Source organism: Pipistrellus hanaki (genome assembly GCF_964339955.1).
Source record: "Pipistrellus hanaki genome assembly, chromosome: 3".
Taxonomy (NCBI): domain Eukaryota; kingdom Metazoa; phylum Chordata; class Mammalia; order Chiroptera; family Vespertilionidae; genus Pipistrellus; species Pipistrellus hanaki.
Window position 1 is genome coordinate 79,096,372 of NC_140505.1, and position 17,595 is coordinate 79,113,966.

General features: G+C 35.0%; 2 protein-coding genes across 5 annotated transcripts in view; one reads left to right on the plus strand and one right to left on the minus strand.

Annotated features, from left to right (window-relative positions):
• ARL11 (ARF like GTPase 11) overlaps positions 1-17,595 on the plus strand; it is a 139,449-nt gene that overhangs the window by 44,469 nt on the left and 77,385 nt on the right. The window lies entirely within an intron of this gene.
• KPNA3 (karyopherin subunit alpha 3) overlaps positions 2,561-17,595 on the minus strand; it is a 96,501-nt gene continuing 81,466 nt past the window's right edge. For all 4 annotated transcript variants that reach the window (XM_084879404.1, XM_084879403.1, XM_084879406.1 and 1 more), the window contains 7 exons: positions 12,242-12,373; positions 11,272-11,400; positions 8,837-8,941; positions 8,673-8,744; positions 8,076-8,238; positions 6,827-6,921; positions 2,561-5,765 (listed from right to left, as the gene is read on the minus strand). In XM_084879404.1, coding sequence (XP_084735530.1) covers positions 5,667-5,765; positions 6,827-6,921; positions 8,076-8,238; positions 8,673-8,744; positions 8,837-8,941; positions 11,272-11,400; positions 12,242-12,373 — 795 coding nt within the window. In that variant the 3' untranslated portion in view covers positions 2,561-5,666. The remainder of the gene's footprint in view (positions 5,766-6,826; positions 6,922-8,075; positions 8,239-8,672; positions 8,745-8,836; positions 8,942-11,271; positions 11,401-12,241; positions 12,374-17,595) is intronic.

Consider the following 17,595-nt stretch of genomic DNA (forward strand, 5'->3'; position numbering starts at 1 on the left):
ATTGATAAAAGAATCTGATGTTATAGGAAAACTAGGCTAAAATCAGTATGACATTTATACTTCTTCTATTTAGGTTTGAAAGTGTAAATGCCTAACTAGTGGTCAGATCTAATTATGATGAAGCTGGTAAAATAACTGAATCTCCTTCACATTAATAGAATTGTGTCCAGATAATGGAACATTCCCATTGCATTGTACCCAGAAACTAGTCACATAACGCTCAGTTCTTAGGGTTACTGGGATGCATGAAGCTGACAGGAAGCTGACCCAGGAATGACTATAACTAGGAGGGGAAAAGGCATGGGCGTGGAGGTTGAGAAATAGAGCCGGTAAGAACAAATCCGTCTTCTGCTCTCTGGGAACAGCAAAACTTCTACTCTGAACCGTGAAAAGTCCATTTACAATGATGGCCAGTTCAGAGCAGCGACTTTTGTTCAATATTAAGAAAACTTGGTAATAACTAAACCTATTCAACAAAGATCAGGCTCACCTGAGGTGCCTCATCATTAGCTTCTCAGACGCTACGGACTTCTCCTGCAGGGATCTTCCCATAAAATGGCGTGCCCCAAAAATCTGTTTTTAATCTTGAAAATGTTATGCAAAATGTGTCCTTTACTCTGTAACTCTTAAACGTGTATTACCATAAAACTGTTTTACTTACCATCAGATAAGGTAAAACTGCTGTCCCGTGGGTCTTGTGCCAAGTCTTCACACATTACTTAGAACAAGGTCCAATTTATTTTCGGGTACCGGTTTGAAAAAAAACACACACAAAATTACCCAACCGAGTGGATGGCAATTGGTTAGGGTAGAAAAGAGGGATGATATAGAAGAAATTCCTGCAGGAAACACATCCTTTATAGTCTGGATACCTTTATATACGGTACCTCTGCTTTTAATCTTTATCTATTTATCATCTATTTATTTTTGTTAATCCTCACTCGGGGATATTTTTCCCATTGGTTTTGAGAGAGAGTGGGAGGGGGAAGAGACACAGAGAGAAACATTAATGTGAGAGACACATCAATTGGTTGCCTCCCACATGTGCCTGACTAGGTACAACCCAGGTATATGTGCTAACAGGGAATCTATCCCGAGACCCTACAGCCCATGGGCTGATGCTCTAACCACTGAGCTAAACCAGCCAGGGCTGCTTTTATTTATTAAATACATTTCTATGGACTCCAGAGGGAAAGACAGAAACGTCAATCGGCTTCCTCCTGTGTGCCCCACACTGGGGATTGAGCCTGCAACCCGGAATGAGACCTTCTGATTCATAGGTTGATGCTCAACCAGAGCTATGCCATCTGGACTATAAGGGTTGCATTTAATCATTTTAAATAAACTTACAAGTTTCCTGATGAAGCCAATATCTCACAATGTTTCAAAAAATTGTTTTCAAAGTATGCTGTGACTTTTCTGGTCCAAGTCATCTTTCCCAGAGAACTTCAATTAAAAATGTCTGAAAAACCACTGTTCCAAGACAGTGCTGGGAAGACTGTAGTCAATCGACAGTCTTCACATGCCTTGGTTTTTAGCTACAGAATAAGTTTATGGGTAACTAGTTACCCCCTATTTCCATTTCCACCCCAAGTCCTTTGCAATAGATGAGGCTCATTACTACCAGGAGTTCCCACAGATGAGTGATTTGGGAAATATGGTTAGGTCTGGCCCCGATCTCTCTTGAAACTGAGAAGACAAGGCACATTTTTGTCTCCTCTTTCTCTTTACCTTCTGCACCTGAGGAAAGCCTGGGACTGTTCATTAAAGAAAAAAAAAAAAAGAAAGAAAGAAAAAAAAGGCATGACTTAGGCTAATTTGAGTGGAGTTTTGTACAGGAATTATTTCAAGATAGTGATTCACACCAAGGGCAATTTAGACCCCCAGAGGTCATCTGGCAATGCCTGTAGACATTTTTTGTTAAGACGGGAGTGGAGAGGTGATACTGACATCTAGTTAGTAGAAACTAAGGATGCTGCTAAATATCTTACAATGTACAGGACAGTCCCCCACAACCAAGAATTACACAGCTCAAAATATCAGTATTTCAGGGTTTGTGACACCCTGATTTAGGCCAAAGTTTGTTGAGCAAATAAGAAAGACTAAGAATGTGAAAACGTTGCATCCCCTTTCCCAGACACTTCCTCTTGATGTTGTACTGAGCCCATTATCTCTACTTATTTATCAAAATCTATATATCCCCTTCTCTATATAATACTTTTTGAGAATCATTCTACTACTATTTTTCAGCTAGTAAAGTACAAGATTTACATGAAGAGTTCCTTTTAAATTTCAGACAAATGAGTGATGGGTTACACAAAGTACTCCTTGGTTTATATGCCTTAAGATTTACAGCTTAATGTACAGAAATTATACTACCTTTCTCCAAATAGATTTAATTACCTCCCCCCCCCCCCCCCCGCCAGTTCAACTAGGGTTAAAAAATAGCCATCACTATAAGACAACTGACATTCATAAATTTTCACCTGCAGTAATTAGATAATCAATCCTCTGAAAAGGACAACCCTTCTGAAGGAAATTATGGCAAATTCTATAGGAGTACTATAATCACATTTATTTACTTATACACTGACTTCCTTCATAAATAATCTGAAGTTGCATTTTACAAAAGTAAAAATACTTGAATAGGCACAGTTTCGCTGTTCCTTTGTTCTTTTAATTAAACCAAGATTTCATCTAAAGACACCACCTCTATTTAACAGGTCAAAAATTTCAAATGATCTTTCTTTAAGTTATGGTATTTAAACCTGAGATATGTAGGGAGAAGGCCATGAAATGATGAAATCAGAGATTGGAGTGAAGCAGCCATAAGCTCAAGAAGCCAACCACCACCAGAAGCCAGGAAAAGGCCAGAAAGGATGCTCTCTGGAGCCAGAGAGCGAGAGCCCCAGCCCTCACCTTAACTTCAGACTTTCAGCTCCCAGAATTGTGCAAACGCAAGTTCCTATTGGTTGAAGCCACCTTGTTTGTGCTACTTTGTTATGGCACCTTAGGAAATTATTATATAATAAAGATTTTGGTACTTATTTGTCACAAAATACTCTTAAATCTAGGACTGGTATGGTCGTGTTTATCACAGTTGAAAGGAGATATTAAAATACAATGAAAGAGTAAGTCATAATTCGTCTCCATTGTGGCTGATGTTTGAAAAATAGTTCCAAATTTAATTTAACCATGCAGGAAACAAAACTAGAAAATGAAGATACTTTTAGAATAAGTTCTTCAATGTTTTATCATATTTGATAGCAGCTTTTTTTTATTGGTTACAAAACCTAAGCCCATATACAAAATTAGGAACACATTTAGATGCCTCTTTTGAAAGAACAGTTTAGTCTTTTAACTGAGTTTAAAAAAAATAAAAACAATGCAATTTTTCAACACTGTTTTGAAAACTTAAAAGTGCAACAATATACTTAGTTTTCTTTATCAATGAAATGGCGCAATTCCAATTCCAACTGATAAGGTCACAACAAATTGAATCAAGCAAATGCATACATACGTTGCACTACTTGATGCTAATGTTCACTTATGTTAGTTTGCACTTAAAACACAAGAGGAAACAGGAATCGGCACAATAGAGGCCCAATTTAATCTCAATGTGTGCAAAATTTAAAAGGTAACTGTCAGTAAGTATGGAAAGTCCAGGAGAAACTAACTGGAAGGGGTACAATTCACAATATCAAGAAGATTTGGACTTGAAGGGTTTCACCGAAATTTGTGACCTTAATTAGCTTTAACTCTGTTATTTCCTACTTGTAGGGAACACCACACAGTTTCAAAAATTTAGACTACAGTGTCTGAACAGGATGCAGTTACCATATGAAGCTTTAACTCAAAATTTGGATAAAGAAAAAAGGCACAATGAACTTCAACTCAATTTTATGTGCACAAGAGTTGAAAAGTCTGAGCCACCTTAAAGAGAAATTGATTTTAAAATTTATAAAACCTATAAATAATCAGAGGCGAAACCACTATATTAAAACAGATTCTCTAGCAAGTAAAAATCTTGCAGTTTAAACATACGCTTGTATCCACTTTAGATACAAGACACAAAATTCACTCTTTAAAGTGGCTCCACCTTGGCAGATACATATGTTTGTAATGAATGTACGCCTGCTATGTGTTGCTTACCAGTGAAAACACCCCAGCTGATTCACAAAGTTCTGATGGCATCTATCTCATCTTCATCACAGTAAATACACACCCCCATTGGAGAACTAAATTAGTTTAGGTTTTCTATCTCTTCACATCAATGCATTGGAAAACAATACCCAGTAAACAATAGCAATAAAACCATTTAGGTGACAGCATAAATTATCCAGTTTTAAAAACTTCAAATTCATATTTTTCATTAATAACAGGGTCAAACAATTTACCAAAAGCAGTGACTGGTATAATAATATCAGATTTTCCGTAAGTACTTAAAGATCACTGCAAATCAGGTTTATGTTAAACAATTGCAGATTATTCCTCTACACAGATCGTGTCTGAATCTTTTAATTTGCGAATATGCTTAGAGTAAAATCTGAATTAACTTTCCCAATACTCGAAGAATGAAGTTTGATGACACGCCTTAATAGTTGCTGGTCTGTTGCCAACCACGTTATCAAAAGCACTGGTTACTAAGTAAAAAATATTTTAAGACTAAATTACAGTAAACATGAAAGCTCCACAGTTTAAACCCAATACAAATCAACCATATCCAATTATCAACTGAAAATGAAAATATTAACTCCTGAAAGCTAAAAGCAAGATTTTCTTTTTTAATATCACCAATGTGTACTTTAGACCTTTGTTTTTTTCTTTATAGTCAGGGACTCTTGCTTTCAACTTAAACAGAAGTTCAAGTCCATAACAGGTTGCAGCTCAGGTAAAACACCATGCACAGCATTTGATTACTTCAAAACAGCAGGAACACACAGGCTGAAGTGAGTGGTCAAATAGGGCTTGCTGTTCTCAAAAATTAGGTATAATGGCGAAGGCCATCCATAGCTAAAGTTCTTCCTCCAACCCTGGCTTCTGAGGCAGATAACAAACACATCAATTACTGGTAGATGAAGTACAGTTTTTCAAAACTTATCTGTTTAATCAATAATTTCTTTTTTAAAGTTACTTTTTGTGTGTCAGTTCCACCAATGAAAATCATTTGGCTTGTACTTTAAAATCTATTTTTCCACATAAAGAATATGAAAATATGTTTGTGGAGGACAATGATGGAGGCTCAGATCAGGCTGCACCTCTTTAAAGTCTTCCAACGTGTATATACATCATACCAAAGTGTCTTGATCCACAGCGCACCATTTTCCAAAGGAATATCGAGTGGACAGCTGACGTGCCACCACTATGGAATATTCTAAACTGGAGATTGCAGCTGTCAGCGTGTGGCACCAGGGAACAGGGAATAATAGGGTAGTTGAAATTGTTAAGGAGAATTCTAAAACAGTTTAGGAAATCATGCATATGCATTTACAGTCCATGTGAGAGTGACTTTTGGCAACTGCAAAGTGACTGAGACATGGCTTGCTTTAGAAGCATCAAAACGAAGAGGCATTTGTGTTTTGGAGCCTTTAGTTGTTCTTCTCATTTGGTAGCCATCTGGTGGTGCTTCATACTGAATGTGGGAAAGATGCTGCATTCAATCGAACTCAGAAATTAAATTCTTTTGTTTGAAGGTTGGCTGTCGGGTCAAAATTGTAAGTACCTCCTTGTGTTGCTTCAGGAATGAGGCTAGGATCTTCATCAATCTATAAAAAGCAAGAAAAATAATTCTGATTATATTAAGATACTATACATTATAGTGTTAAGTAGAACTGATTTACTTCTTTAAAAAAAATTCTGTACAGATGTTTTAACTACTTAAAAATATTTGTCAGTAATATTATTCAGAACTTTAGCAATATAAAATTGAACACATATCTAAAAATTGCACTGCTCTTAAGGTCCCATATATTTAGATTGTACCTATCTAAACAAACCTAGCTTTTATAATTACTATCTCTTCCCATTTAACAGATTACAAATGCAACAAGAACCGTTTTTATAATTTTATTATAATGAAGTTTCAGACATAGTATTTAAGAAAACAGGCTGGTGGAAAATAATCATCAATTTTTTAAATTTAGAGTTTTATAAATAACTGGAAAAATATAACCCCAAGGGTATCTGATAGAAATATAGTATAACTTAATTCATAATAATAAAAGAAAAACTCTTAGTAAAGTTCTATATGTACTAGAGGTGTGCACTGAAAGGAAATTAATTAGAAGAAATATTTTAATATTGCTATTTGCCCTTTCTCTATAATAGAAGAGTCAGAGATGAAAGAAAATTAGTAAACTGTATATGAAAATAATATATAAATTGATTAATAAATAAACAATAAACATGATATAACAACAAAGACATGATATAAAAACATTGATAAAAACAATGACTGATAAATTGATTAAACTTCTAATATTTCCCTGAATATCATATTAAGAGTTAAAAACAGTTTGAGTGCCTGACTAATTTCCCTTGTGATGAAGTACTTACAACTTTAATTTTGTCACATGCCCTTCAAACTCGAGAGAAAGCAACATATAACTGACCATGTCCGAAAATGGGTTTAGGTAGGACTATTCCTACTCTGTTTAGATTGGCGCCACTGAGAGCTTTATTATATGTATCGTGCATGTGCGAGTCAATGTTTATTTTTAAACTGCCAGTACCGGTCGGTTGGATGGATGTACAGTCAGTCATTTATATATATATATATATGTCTTTAATGTACATGCAGACACACCATACTTTAATATATACTTACATCATCGCCGGAGAAATACTGATCTATGATTTCAAATGCTAATTTATATATGTCTTCATTTTCATGTTGCTGTAAAACTTCAATTTTCTCCAAACCTACCCCCAAAATTAAGCAGATAATAATTAAGCAGATACAATAAAAACTATGCTCATTTTAATCATGAAAAATCCTAAAGAATTCAGGCTACTCTCCCACAGCCCCGCAAAGATAATAGTTTTTCTAAAAAGTGTTCTGGTTGGAGGACCAGTATCCCACTAATTTCTTCCTCTTTAGAAGCCCATGAGGTACCCTGGTCCCTAAGACAGGCAGTTATAAAAGCATCCCGACACTCCATCTGATGGATGAGGGAGCTGTGGCACACAGATATAAAAGCATTTGCTTCAGGTTGTGTGGCATGTTAGTGCCAGAACCAGAACTAAGATCTCCCTGGATTGCTTTAATATAATCATATGGTCCCATATAATAATTTTTATCTTTTTCTTTGTTTTCCAAATATTACTACTTTTATATAACTGCAAAAATAAGATTTCAGAAACTTAGGGATTAACTGAGAAAAATAAAAAATTAGTTTTTAAATTTTGAGGTATTTTCTTTTAAAAAATGAATAGGGGCTTATATCCTATGGTCACAATGAACTTTGGAAATAATTTTTCAGAACAGTAACTGTACAAGACCTTCATTTATATTCTCAATATATTTACTCCACATATCAGGTGCACAAATCTATATTAAGAGAGTAAAAGGAGGGGAGAGAGAGCAAAAGGGAGAAACATACATTGATCTATTCTACTTATTTATCATTCATTGGTTGACTCTTAAATGTGCCCCAATGGGGGATCGAATCTGCACCTTGAATTGCTAATTACGCTTTTATAACTAATTATACTTCTGTGACCACTGACAAGACTCCTTAATTTCTAGGATAATTTCTTCTTTTTATTAAAAAAATACTTCCAGTCTAATGTTGTCAACATTGTGACTTCAGGAGGAGTATTTGTGTTTCCTAAAAAACAATGTGAATCTCTAGGAAGGTTATGGAGTGACCGTCACAACCAGTTTTTCCAAAGTATGGACTGTTTCCTGGAAAATCCTCTTGGAATGCTAATATTATAAATAAAGAACAGCAATATACTCCCTTGATGTAACAGCAATGTATCCTAAGTTTTCTTTCTAATTATTTGTCTTTTAAGGAACTAATGTTTCAGAGTTCCATGGCTCCACTATTTTTCTTTAATAAATCCACTCTTACCTCCACATTCTTCTATTATTTCAGCTATTGTGCTTGCTTCATCACCAGCCATTATCAGAATGTTTTTCAGACCATCTAGAACCACCTGAACAACTTGAGAATCTTTTACTGACAGTAAATTACAGAACGGTGGTATTACATTCTGCTGTACAAGGTACTCAACCTAGACAACAAAAGAGAAAAATATTTATATTTATGTAATTATCTTTTCCTCAAAAAGAACACAGTATAGGGTTTATAAACAATCAGTAATTCTTTTTTTTCTTTTAATTTTTTTCCCCTTAAATCCTCAACTGATGATATTTTTCCATTGATTTTTAGAGAGAGAGTGGAAGAGAGAGGGAAAGAGAGGGAAATGTCAATGTGAGAGAAACACATTGATTGGTTGCCTTCTGCACAAGTTCTGACCAGGGCCCAGGCTGGGGAGGAGCCTGCAAACAAGGTACGTGCCCTTGACCAGAATCAAACACAGGACCCGTTGGTCCACAGGCTGACACTCTATCCACTGAGCCAAACTGTTTAGGGCCAATCAGTAATTCCTAATCATGATACAGCAGTATACTTTCCAATATGAACAGTTAGTTTCTCCAAACTCACTTGATCTTTTCTGCCACTTATTGTTAAGTTGCTAATTGCCCAAGCAGCTTCTTTTTGTGTTCCAAAGTCCCCCTAAAGATTACAAAAGAAATGATAAAATGAATTTTTTATTTAAAAAGTTTTGGTTATATTAACATACATGATGAACTCATAGTGTGACTGACCTTAGCAAGTTGGTGAATAATCATGGGGATCAATCCAGCATCTATTACAGCTTGAACTTGTTGTTGGTTGCCTGCTGTTATGTTGGAAAGGAACCACACTGCTTCCTATAGTTGAATAAAATACAGGGCATCTTTATTTGAAAAATTGTATCTTTAATGTGTTTATATTGTTATTTTAATGTAGTTTACATACATAAGAAAATCACCTGAGTTGCATTACGGAAAAAGTATCTAAAAGTGATTAGGTTATACAGAATCTCCCAATTTAAATAAACTATAAGGAAATTTCTATTAATAATATTTGGACCCCATTAACCTAGCATTTATCCATTCAATAAAATATATGCCACCTACCATAAGCTAGGAACTATTTTGAACAATGGTGACATGGCAGAGAATAAAACAGTCAGAAAAAAAACTTTACTCATGCAGCTTTTTACATTTTTGGTGCATGAGCTCCCTCTAAAAGACAGATGATAAATAAAGAAATAAATATCTGAATTTCCTAATATTTTGTTAAAACTAATTCTAAGAAAGGTGAGTTGCTCTATTATAAAATGATTTACTTACATGATATAAATCAACATCTAACTAGGCTAGGATGGCTCTTTATAACTAATCTTCCTGCAACCTTAAGGATTTACAAGTCATGAACCAACAGGCTTATTGTAATTTTAGTGTCAAATGTGTACCTTCTTCCTCCTCTGCAATTAAGATTTAATTATAAATTTATTTTGCCATCCAATCAGTGTTTAGAGTATATGAGTGTTCATTACAGTATTGTTGAAAAACTTGTATGTTGGAAAATTTTATAGCTAAAATGTTGAGTGAATAAAACCAAGTTGGTAAATCCTACCTCTAGGGTCCCACAATGGTCCCAAGATGCAAATAACACAAACACTCTAGCTGAAAAATTCTGAAGCAACTACTTGCTGAGGCTGAGTATCTATGAGTCTTTTTTCTTTCCGCCATGATACCTTCCTTCACTTAGAGCATACTGAATTCACTTAGAAGCTGAAACTTCTCTCCACTCACTGCTGTCTGGCTTCCTCACTTCTCAGCTCTGTTTTCAATTATGGAATACATTTAGGTAGCTATAAAAATCACTCATATTATTGAAAATTTTATAATAAAAATATTGGCCCAGAGACTACTGGTAAGAAACTCTGGCTTCTTTCCCTTTATCTATAAAATATGATTTCTGACAATATACTTTTCCATAAGAATCCAACTATTATAGTCAAGCAACTACATACATATAGCTATGATAGAAGAAATGATTAATTATCTGGTTTGGAGGATGGTGACATTTCAGGCAGCTAAAACCGCATTAAACTAAATACAAATCAAAATCATTAGACACCACTTCATACCACTGGGTGGCAGTAACAACAACAACCCTTATCATTGTGGAAATTAAAATGATACAGCCACTATGGAAACCAGTTTGGCAGTTCCTCAAAAAGCTAAACATGGAATTATCACATGACTTGGCAAATCTAGATATATATCCAAAGGAACTGAAAGCAGGGACTAAAACAGATACTAGTATGTCCATATTCATAAATCAACATCATTCACAATAGCCAAAAGGTTAAAACAATCCAAGTTTCCATCAATAGGTGAATGGATAAACAAAATATGTTCTTTAGGTCCAATGGAATATTTATTCAATGATAAAAAGAAATGAAGTTCTGATACATGCTCCAACATGAATGAACCTTGAAAACATTAGCAATATGAAATAAGCCAGACACAAAAAGACTTAAGTACATTTTTAACAATTAATTAGTAATAAGTTTGTACCTCAAGCTTGAAATCTTGAAAAAAAAGCAATTTTTATTATCTTTGAATTCAGGCCCACATCTTTAGATCCAATCTAATTTCATAGGGAGATTAAAATATGGTTTCTCTATCTATAATAATAAAAGCATAATATGCTCAAACCAGAAGTCCTTCTGGACGTCCTTCTGGGACAAAGCCAGTGCTGCAGCTGTGGGATCGAGGCAGCCGCCAAGGCTGTGAGGGAGGGACCAGGCAGCTGCCCCTGGCTGGGAGGGAGGATCGAGGAAGGCCTACTCTTGCACGAATTTCATGCATCGGCCCTCTAGTTTGTTTATAAAAGATACAGCCATCTAGTGAGAGATTTTGTATTTCTCATCGAGTAACTACTGATTTGCTGTTGCTGCTACTCAATTTATTTAAATAAAAACCCTAGTTAGTATAAAAGTATTTTTTATCCTGTGATAAAAAGGGTGAGACTTATAGCAAGCAATTAAAAACTGAAAATAATTACAGAAGTAATTTGAAATAATTCTCATCTTAACTGCTGTGATTTTGAAGAAAATCACAATCAAATAGCAACAATGAAACAAAGGAACAGTTAAAAATGAGATTACAGACAGAAAGAAATGCACTGAGGATATATGCCTTACTTTATTTATTTTCTCCTTCGGGTGTGACAAGAGGTTTGGGAAGTGTGACAGGACATCACAGTTGAGAACAACCTGGGTCTGCTCATCGGTGCCAGTCACTATGTTGCCAACTGCTCTGAGTGCTGCCGTCTGGGATGGGATAAAATATTTTCTATAAATTTATTTGTTTATGATGAATTGGATTCTCTATTGTTCATAATCCTGAGAAAATGTAAAAATTCAAGGGGTGAATGATTTCCACTTACTGCATCCTCACACAAAGCACTGCACAGAACTAAGAAGCAATTTTAAACACTAGTCTGTGAAAAATGGAACTATATGGGAAAATTGTGCAGGAAAAGATTAAAAAAATAAAAGAAAATTAAAATAAAAAATGTAAAGGCCCATTTTTAACAGCTGTTTTTTTATCTATTACTAATCTGGTACCACAGGAAGATTGTAATAAAAGCCTGGAATGGGCAAGCATTTCCATCTAGAAAGTGACTTTGGCAGAAGTGGGATGAACAGATCTATCAGCCATGTACACCCAATTATACGGAGAAGAAACTGGGAAGAAAGAGAGAGAGGAGGGAATGCAGCTAGGATGCTATTGCAATTATCTGGAGGAAAGAAAAGAAGTCTTGAACTAACTCAGTGGCTCTAGATACATAAGGAGATAGACACGAAGCTATGTAACCAGAATGGACAGGATTTTGTAATGGAGGGGGAATGAAAGGAAGACTCAAGGTTTCCAGCGTGGACTATGCCCCTGTCCACTGGAAGGAGATACACCTATTATTTCTGTCTGAGGGCTTAAGGACAATTGGCAAATGAGTCTAAAACTCAGTCAAGAATCTGGGTGAGATAAAGATTTGGAAATCAACAAAATCAGGTTCAGTATAAAAAAAGCAGAATTATGGAAAACAGGTGCATATAGACAGAAATGAAGCCTCGTTGTTATATAAGAAAGAAAAATTGTAAAAGTACTTACTTGAACTTTCACTTCCTGGTGACTCAGAAGGGGCACAAGAAATGGAACAACCCCTGAATCAATAACCATCTGTATTTGCTCATTACCTCCATCTGTCAGGTATGACAGAGCCCAAACAGTATCTACAAGAATCTAGAGGAAGGAAAAAGAAAAAAAAGAGGGCAGTTTATGTATTTGTCTGAATGCTTAAAATACATAATAGATCTCAGGGGTGATGACATAAAAAGTAATTAAATTTTATGTTTGAACCTGGTTACTTACCTGATAAATCTATTAAGCAGTAGGTAGCCATCTCTCAAAGCCTACCTCAGGATCACTTTTCACAAAAATGACACACAGAAGTCTGGAAACTTTTACCCTAACTCCTGCAGTTATACATCAGATAGATGAATTTAAAAACAGGCAGAAAAGTAATTATACCTGCCCCCACAAATTGAGAACCTAATAATCACAAGAAAACACTTTATATACAAAATGAAACCAATATACTATGCAGCCTTAAGTCCAGACGAGACCAAAAAGATTATCTCTCTATACTAGTAGTTTTCAAACATATCTAGCAATATAAATGACTTTTCAGAATATCAAACAAATCAAATAAATGAAAATGACATTTTTATTTCATTTAAAAAAATTAATTATTTGCAAAGCTTTTGAAAAATGACCCCACTTAAAGAGCACAGAGTATAAAACATGCCCTATACAAGTCTAATTTTGCAAATAATAAAAAAACAAAAATCAGGCTCAGATTTGTTGATTCATTCAAAGTCAAGCAGCCTATATGTAGCTCTCGTTGGTGTCTTCACAGAGGAATATTGCACAGGTCTTATGTGAAATCTACACATGTTCCTTTTAGGCTTATCCAAATTAAAAACATTCTTTTGTGCTAAATAATAGCAGCCATCTGCATTCAAATCTCTCCACTCCTTCAAAAACTTGTATAGATGAATAAGAGCAATTAAAGTACATATAGCCTACACTTTCAGCATTACCAAGAGAACACTACGAATTTCAAATTACTTCTATAATTCAAGTTCTTGTTTGGATCTCCTGCCCCAAGCTTGTGTGAAACTTCATAGAAGAGAGGGGGTGACATATGTTAAAGGTAACATGTCCTAGCAAAACTATTCCACATTATTGAGACAGAGACCATGTAACCCAAAAGCCTACAATAATTTCTATGTCCTTTACAGAAACATTTACTGATAACTTTACTAAAGGATGAGCTTCATTCAACTAAGATGACTGAGGAAATATTTCACTGGAGATCAAAGACTAATACAAATGTGGGAATAAGAGTGATAGAATAATTTATAAATGCTTTTTTGTTCTGGAAAAATGGAAATACTGCAATTTCAAAAATGGGAGGACAGATGCTCTGCCTGAGAGATGGCCCCACCTACCATCCTACCATAGATCTACAGATATGTGTAAGGGCAAAGCCTGCCTACTACCCAGTCTGGCTATAACAGCTAACAAGATTAAAATAGAAATCAGAGGCTCATAAGATAGCCAAAATTTGAAGGCTAAAACTGAAAATAACTCCTTATACCAAGGACCAGGATCATTTTAACTCAAAAGGGAAAAAAAACTAGTTAGCAAATGTTAATACTGAGATGACATAGATATTAAAATTATCCACAAGAATTTTAAATTAACTATCATAAAAATGCTTCTATGAGCAATTATGAACATGTGTGAAACAAATATAGGAAGTCTCAGCAAAGAAACAGAGGACGTTAAAAAGAACCAAAGGAAAATTTAAAACTGAAAAATTCAGTAACTAAATTTTAAAACTCACTAGAAGGATTCAAGAGTAGAATGGAAACAGGAAAAACAAAAACAAATTCAAAGACAGATCAATACAAAACATGCAACCGGAGTAAGAAAAATAAACAAAAAATGACTGCAAAGAAATGAACAGTTTCAGGGACTTGTAGGACAATAATGAAAGATCAAACATTTGTGTCATCTCAGTCTCAAAAGAAGAGGGGGAGCTAAAAAAAATTTGAATAATAGCAGAAAATATCTCCAATTTAGCAATAGACATAAACATACAGATTCAAAAGTGGGAGGATGAGACCAGAAAAAAACCCACAGCAAACATAAGCTCATCAACTGTTGTGCAGGTAAGAGCCAAGAGTAAAAAATATCATTTACTGAGAGAGAGAAACATCGATGTGAGAAACATTGATGGCTTGCCTCTTATATGCACCTCAACTGGGGATCAAACTTGCAACCTAGGTATGTGCCCTGACCAGGAATTGAACTTGCAACCTTTTGGTGTATGGATGATATACTCCAACCAACTGAGCCACCCAGCCAGGGGTCCACCTCTCAACTTAAAAAAAATTCTTTTGCATGTTCCTCTTACATTGTTGTTGCTGCTCAAATGATTCCTTAAAATTCAGTTTTTTACCCCTTTTCTAAATCATACTCCACGTCTATATTTAAATCTCTTAAATACTGATAAGTCTCAAATTTGTACCACTTTTTCCTTCTTGGAAACACTGTTATGGAGAAACAAGTAAATCAGAATCAAAATGTCTGTCCTATAATAAACTCATCATCTTCCTCTACCAATCTCATCCCTTTTCTTTATTCCTTTTGATAGTTCATGGCATTAATATCTATTCAAATTGCCAAATTAGAGACAAAAGTAATTTTTACTTTTTCTATTTGATCATTTCTATTTGAAATTCCTCACTTTATCTCTTTCTCCTAAATGTAGCAAGTGCTATTCTTCCATGGAGTACAACAATGGGTAAATTTCATTGAATCTAGAACTGAGTTTAGCATTGATTTGGCTTATATTGTTCAAACTAAGATCCCTTTCTGATTTGTTGTATGTTTGTGTTTTTATAATCTTATCTTAGTTTACACACAACCATATGTGTGTTTGTCCCAGAATTGTGTGATTTATCATTGGGATGAAGAAATATACATCTTTGCTAATAGTTCTTAAGAGGCAGTGTGGTTCATAAATCAACACTGGACCACATTTCTCTAGTTTATTTTAGGACATTACGTTCTTAAAAAGGAACAATTTAAAAGTAACTGAAATAACTTTTTATTTGTGACATATTAGCCTGAAATGTCATAAAAATTAAGCTTAACATTTTTAGTTATATGCTATCCTATTTTCAAAATGGATAGAAAAGTGACTTAGCAAGACATACATGATAATAAACATAAAAGTAAGGAGGAAGTAAAATTATACAAAAATGTATATGTTGCTACTGAATGCCAAATTTTGTTCTATGCTTTCTGACAGCAAAGATTAAAAGGCAAAAAAGTAAAATATCTAATATTTCAATCAAGGCTTTCCCCCAGGACATTATGAAAATGGTTACAGATAAAGCCTTCTACCATCTGTTGGTTGTGTTTATTTGAAAACCAGGGGTATTAAAATGGCAAAGTACTGCAGTTATATTTAAGTTTAACATAAACACTCAGAGATTACTCCCTAAAGCCAGAATTGTGCCATGAATTATAGGCGTAAAAATAAAAAGACATAGAGACCCTGCCCTCTAAGACATCAACATTAGTTATCAGATTAAAAAAAAAAAAAAAAAAAAAGAAAGTAAGTTTTGTCAATGACTATCTATGTTGAACCTATTTCTATTGTCTCTTTTTATCTTTACTATCTCCTTTATAAGATGTTTTCTTCTCCTATTTTACAAATAAGGATATTGAAACTCAGTAATGTAAAATAATCTAACTTTGTACAATGATGAATAAGAGCCATGGCTAAGAATTGAAACTAGGTCCAAGGCCTGTGCTCTTTCACACCATGATCACATAAAAACACAATATGGTATGAAAACAAACAAGAAAATAAAGTAAATTGGAGGAATGACCAAATGCTAGATTATGGAAGCACATATTCTCTCTGGCAACCAGAAAGCGTCAATGAAAAAGTAACACTTGAAATAGTAGGCATTATAAGGAGAAGGATGATGGTAGAAGTGCAGATGCTGTTGGAAGCACTTTTCATATGTTATCCCATTTATTCCTTACAAAAAACTTGAGATTGATATTGACATTATTTCTAGCTTACAAATGTGGGAAAAAGAAGCAGATAGTTAAGTAATTTGTCTGAAGTCATATAATTAGGATAAGGAAAATTTTGTCAAGTTAAAAAAGTCACTTCAGAAAGATGAGGAAAGATATTCAGGACTCGTTAATACCTAAAGGATTTGAAGAATACAGGTAGTTAACCCAACACATTTGTTAGGGAGTTAAATTGCAGAGTTTTGAATCCTGTGTTTAAGAAGTTTGGGCTTTGCCTTCTAGTGAATACAGAGTCATTGATGATTTTTTAAACAGCAGAATTATGTGTTCCCATTTGTTATAGAAATAACTTATTATCTTGGTGAATTTTGAATAGAGAAAAGTGAATGTAGATAAACCTATTTTGTTATTATAGTAGGTTTAAGGAGATTGATGCAAGTATGCTGTAAAAACAGTAATGGTTAGGAAAGGCTGTCAGAAAGCACAGAACTAAATTTGACATTTAATGGCAACATATGCATTTTTGTGTAATTTTACTTCCTCCTTCTTTTATATTATCATACTAGAGGCCCAGTGCACGAAATTCGTGCATGGGGGGAGGGGTCCCTCAGCTCGACCTGCACTTCTCCAATCCGGGAGCCCTCAGGGGATGTCTGACAGCTTAGGCCCGCTCCCCATGGTTCTCTGTTCTCTGCAGGGCCTTCATCTCAGCCTGCACCCTCTTCAATCTGGGACCCCTCGGGGGATGTCCGACTGCCAATTTAGGCCCTGGCTGGTATGCTTTAGTTGGTTGAGTGTTGTCCTGTGCAATGAAAGGTCACTGGTTCGATTCCTGGTTAGGGTACATGCCTAGGTTTCAGGGTCGATCTCTGGTCAGAAGGCATGTGGAAGGCATCTTTCTCTTTCAAAATCAATAAAAACATATTAAAAACATTTATAAAACTAGCCGAAACCAGTTTGGCTCAGTGGTAGAGCGTCGGTCTGCGGACTGAAAGGTCCCAGGTTTGACTCTGGTCAAGGGCATGTACCTTGGTTGTGGGCACATTTCCGGTAGGGGGTGTGCAAGAGGCAGCTGGTCGATGTTTCTCTCTCATCGACGTTTCTAGCTCTCTATCCCTCTCCCCTCCTCTCTGTAAAAAATCAATAAAATATATTTAAAAAAAAACACATTTATAAAACTAGACTTGTAGTATTGAAGAATTTTAATACTAAATACTTGAAAAGGTTGCAGTCCCAAAGGCAGTGTAGTTTCATGTGAAATACACAAGATCTGTTATCAGAAGATCTGTTCTGAATACCAACTTTGACCCTTACAAGCTCTGCAACTGAATAAGTCAGTT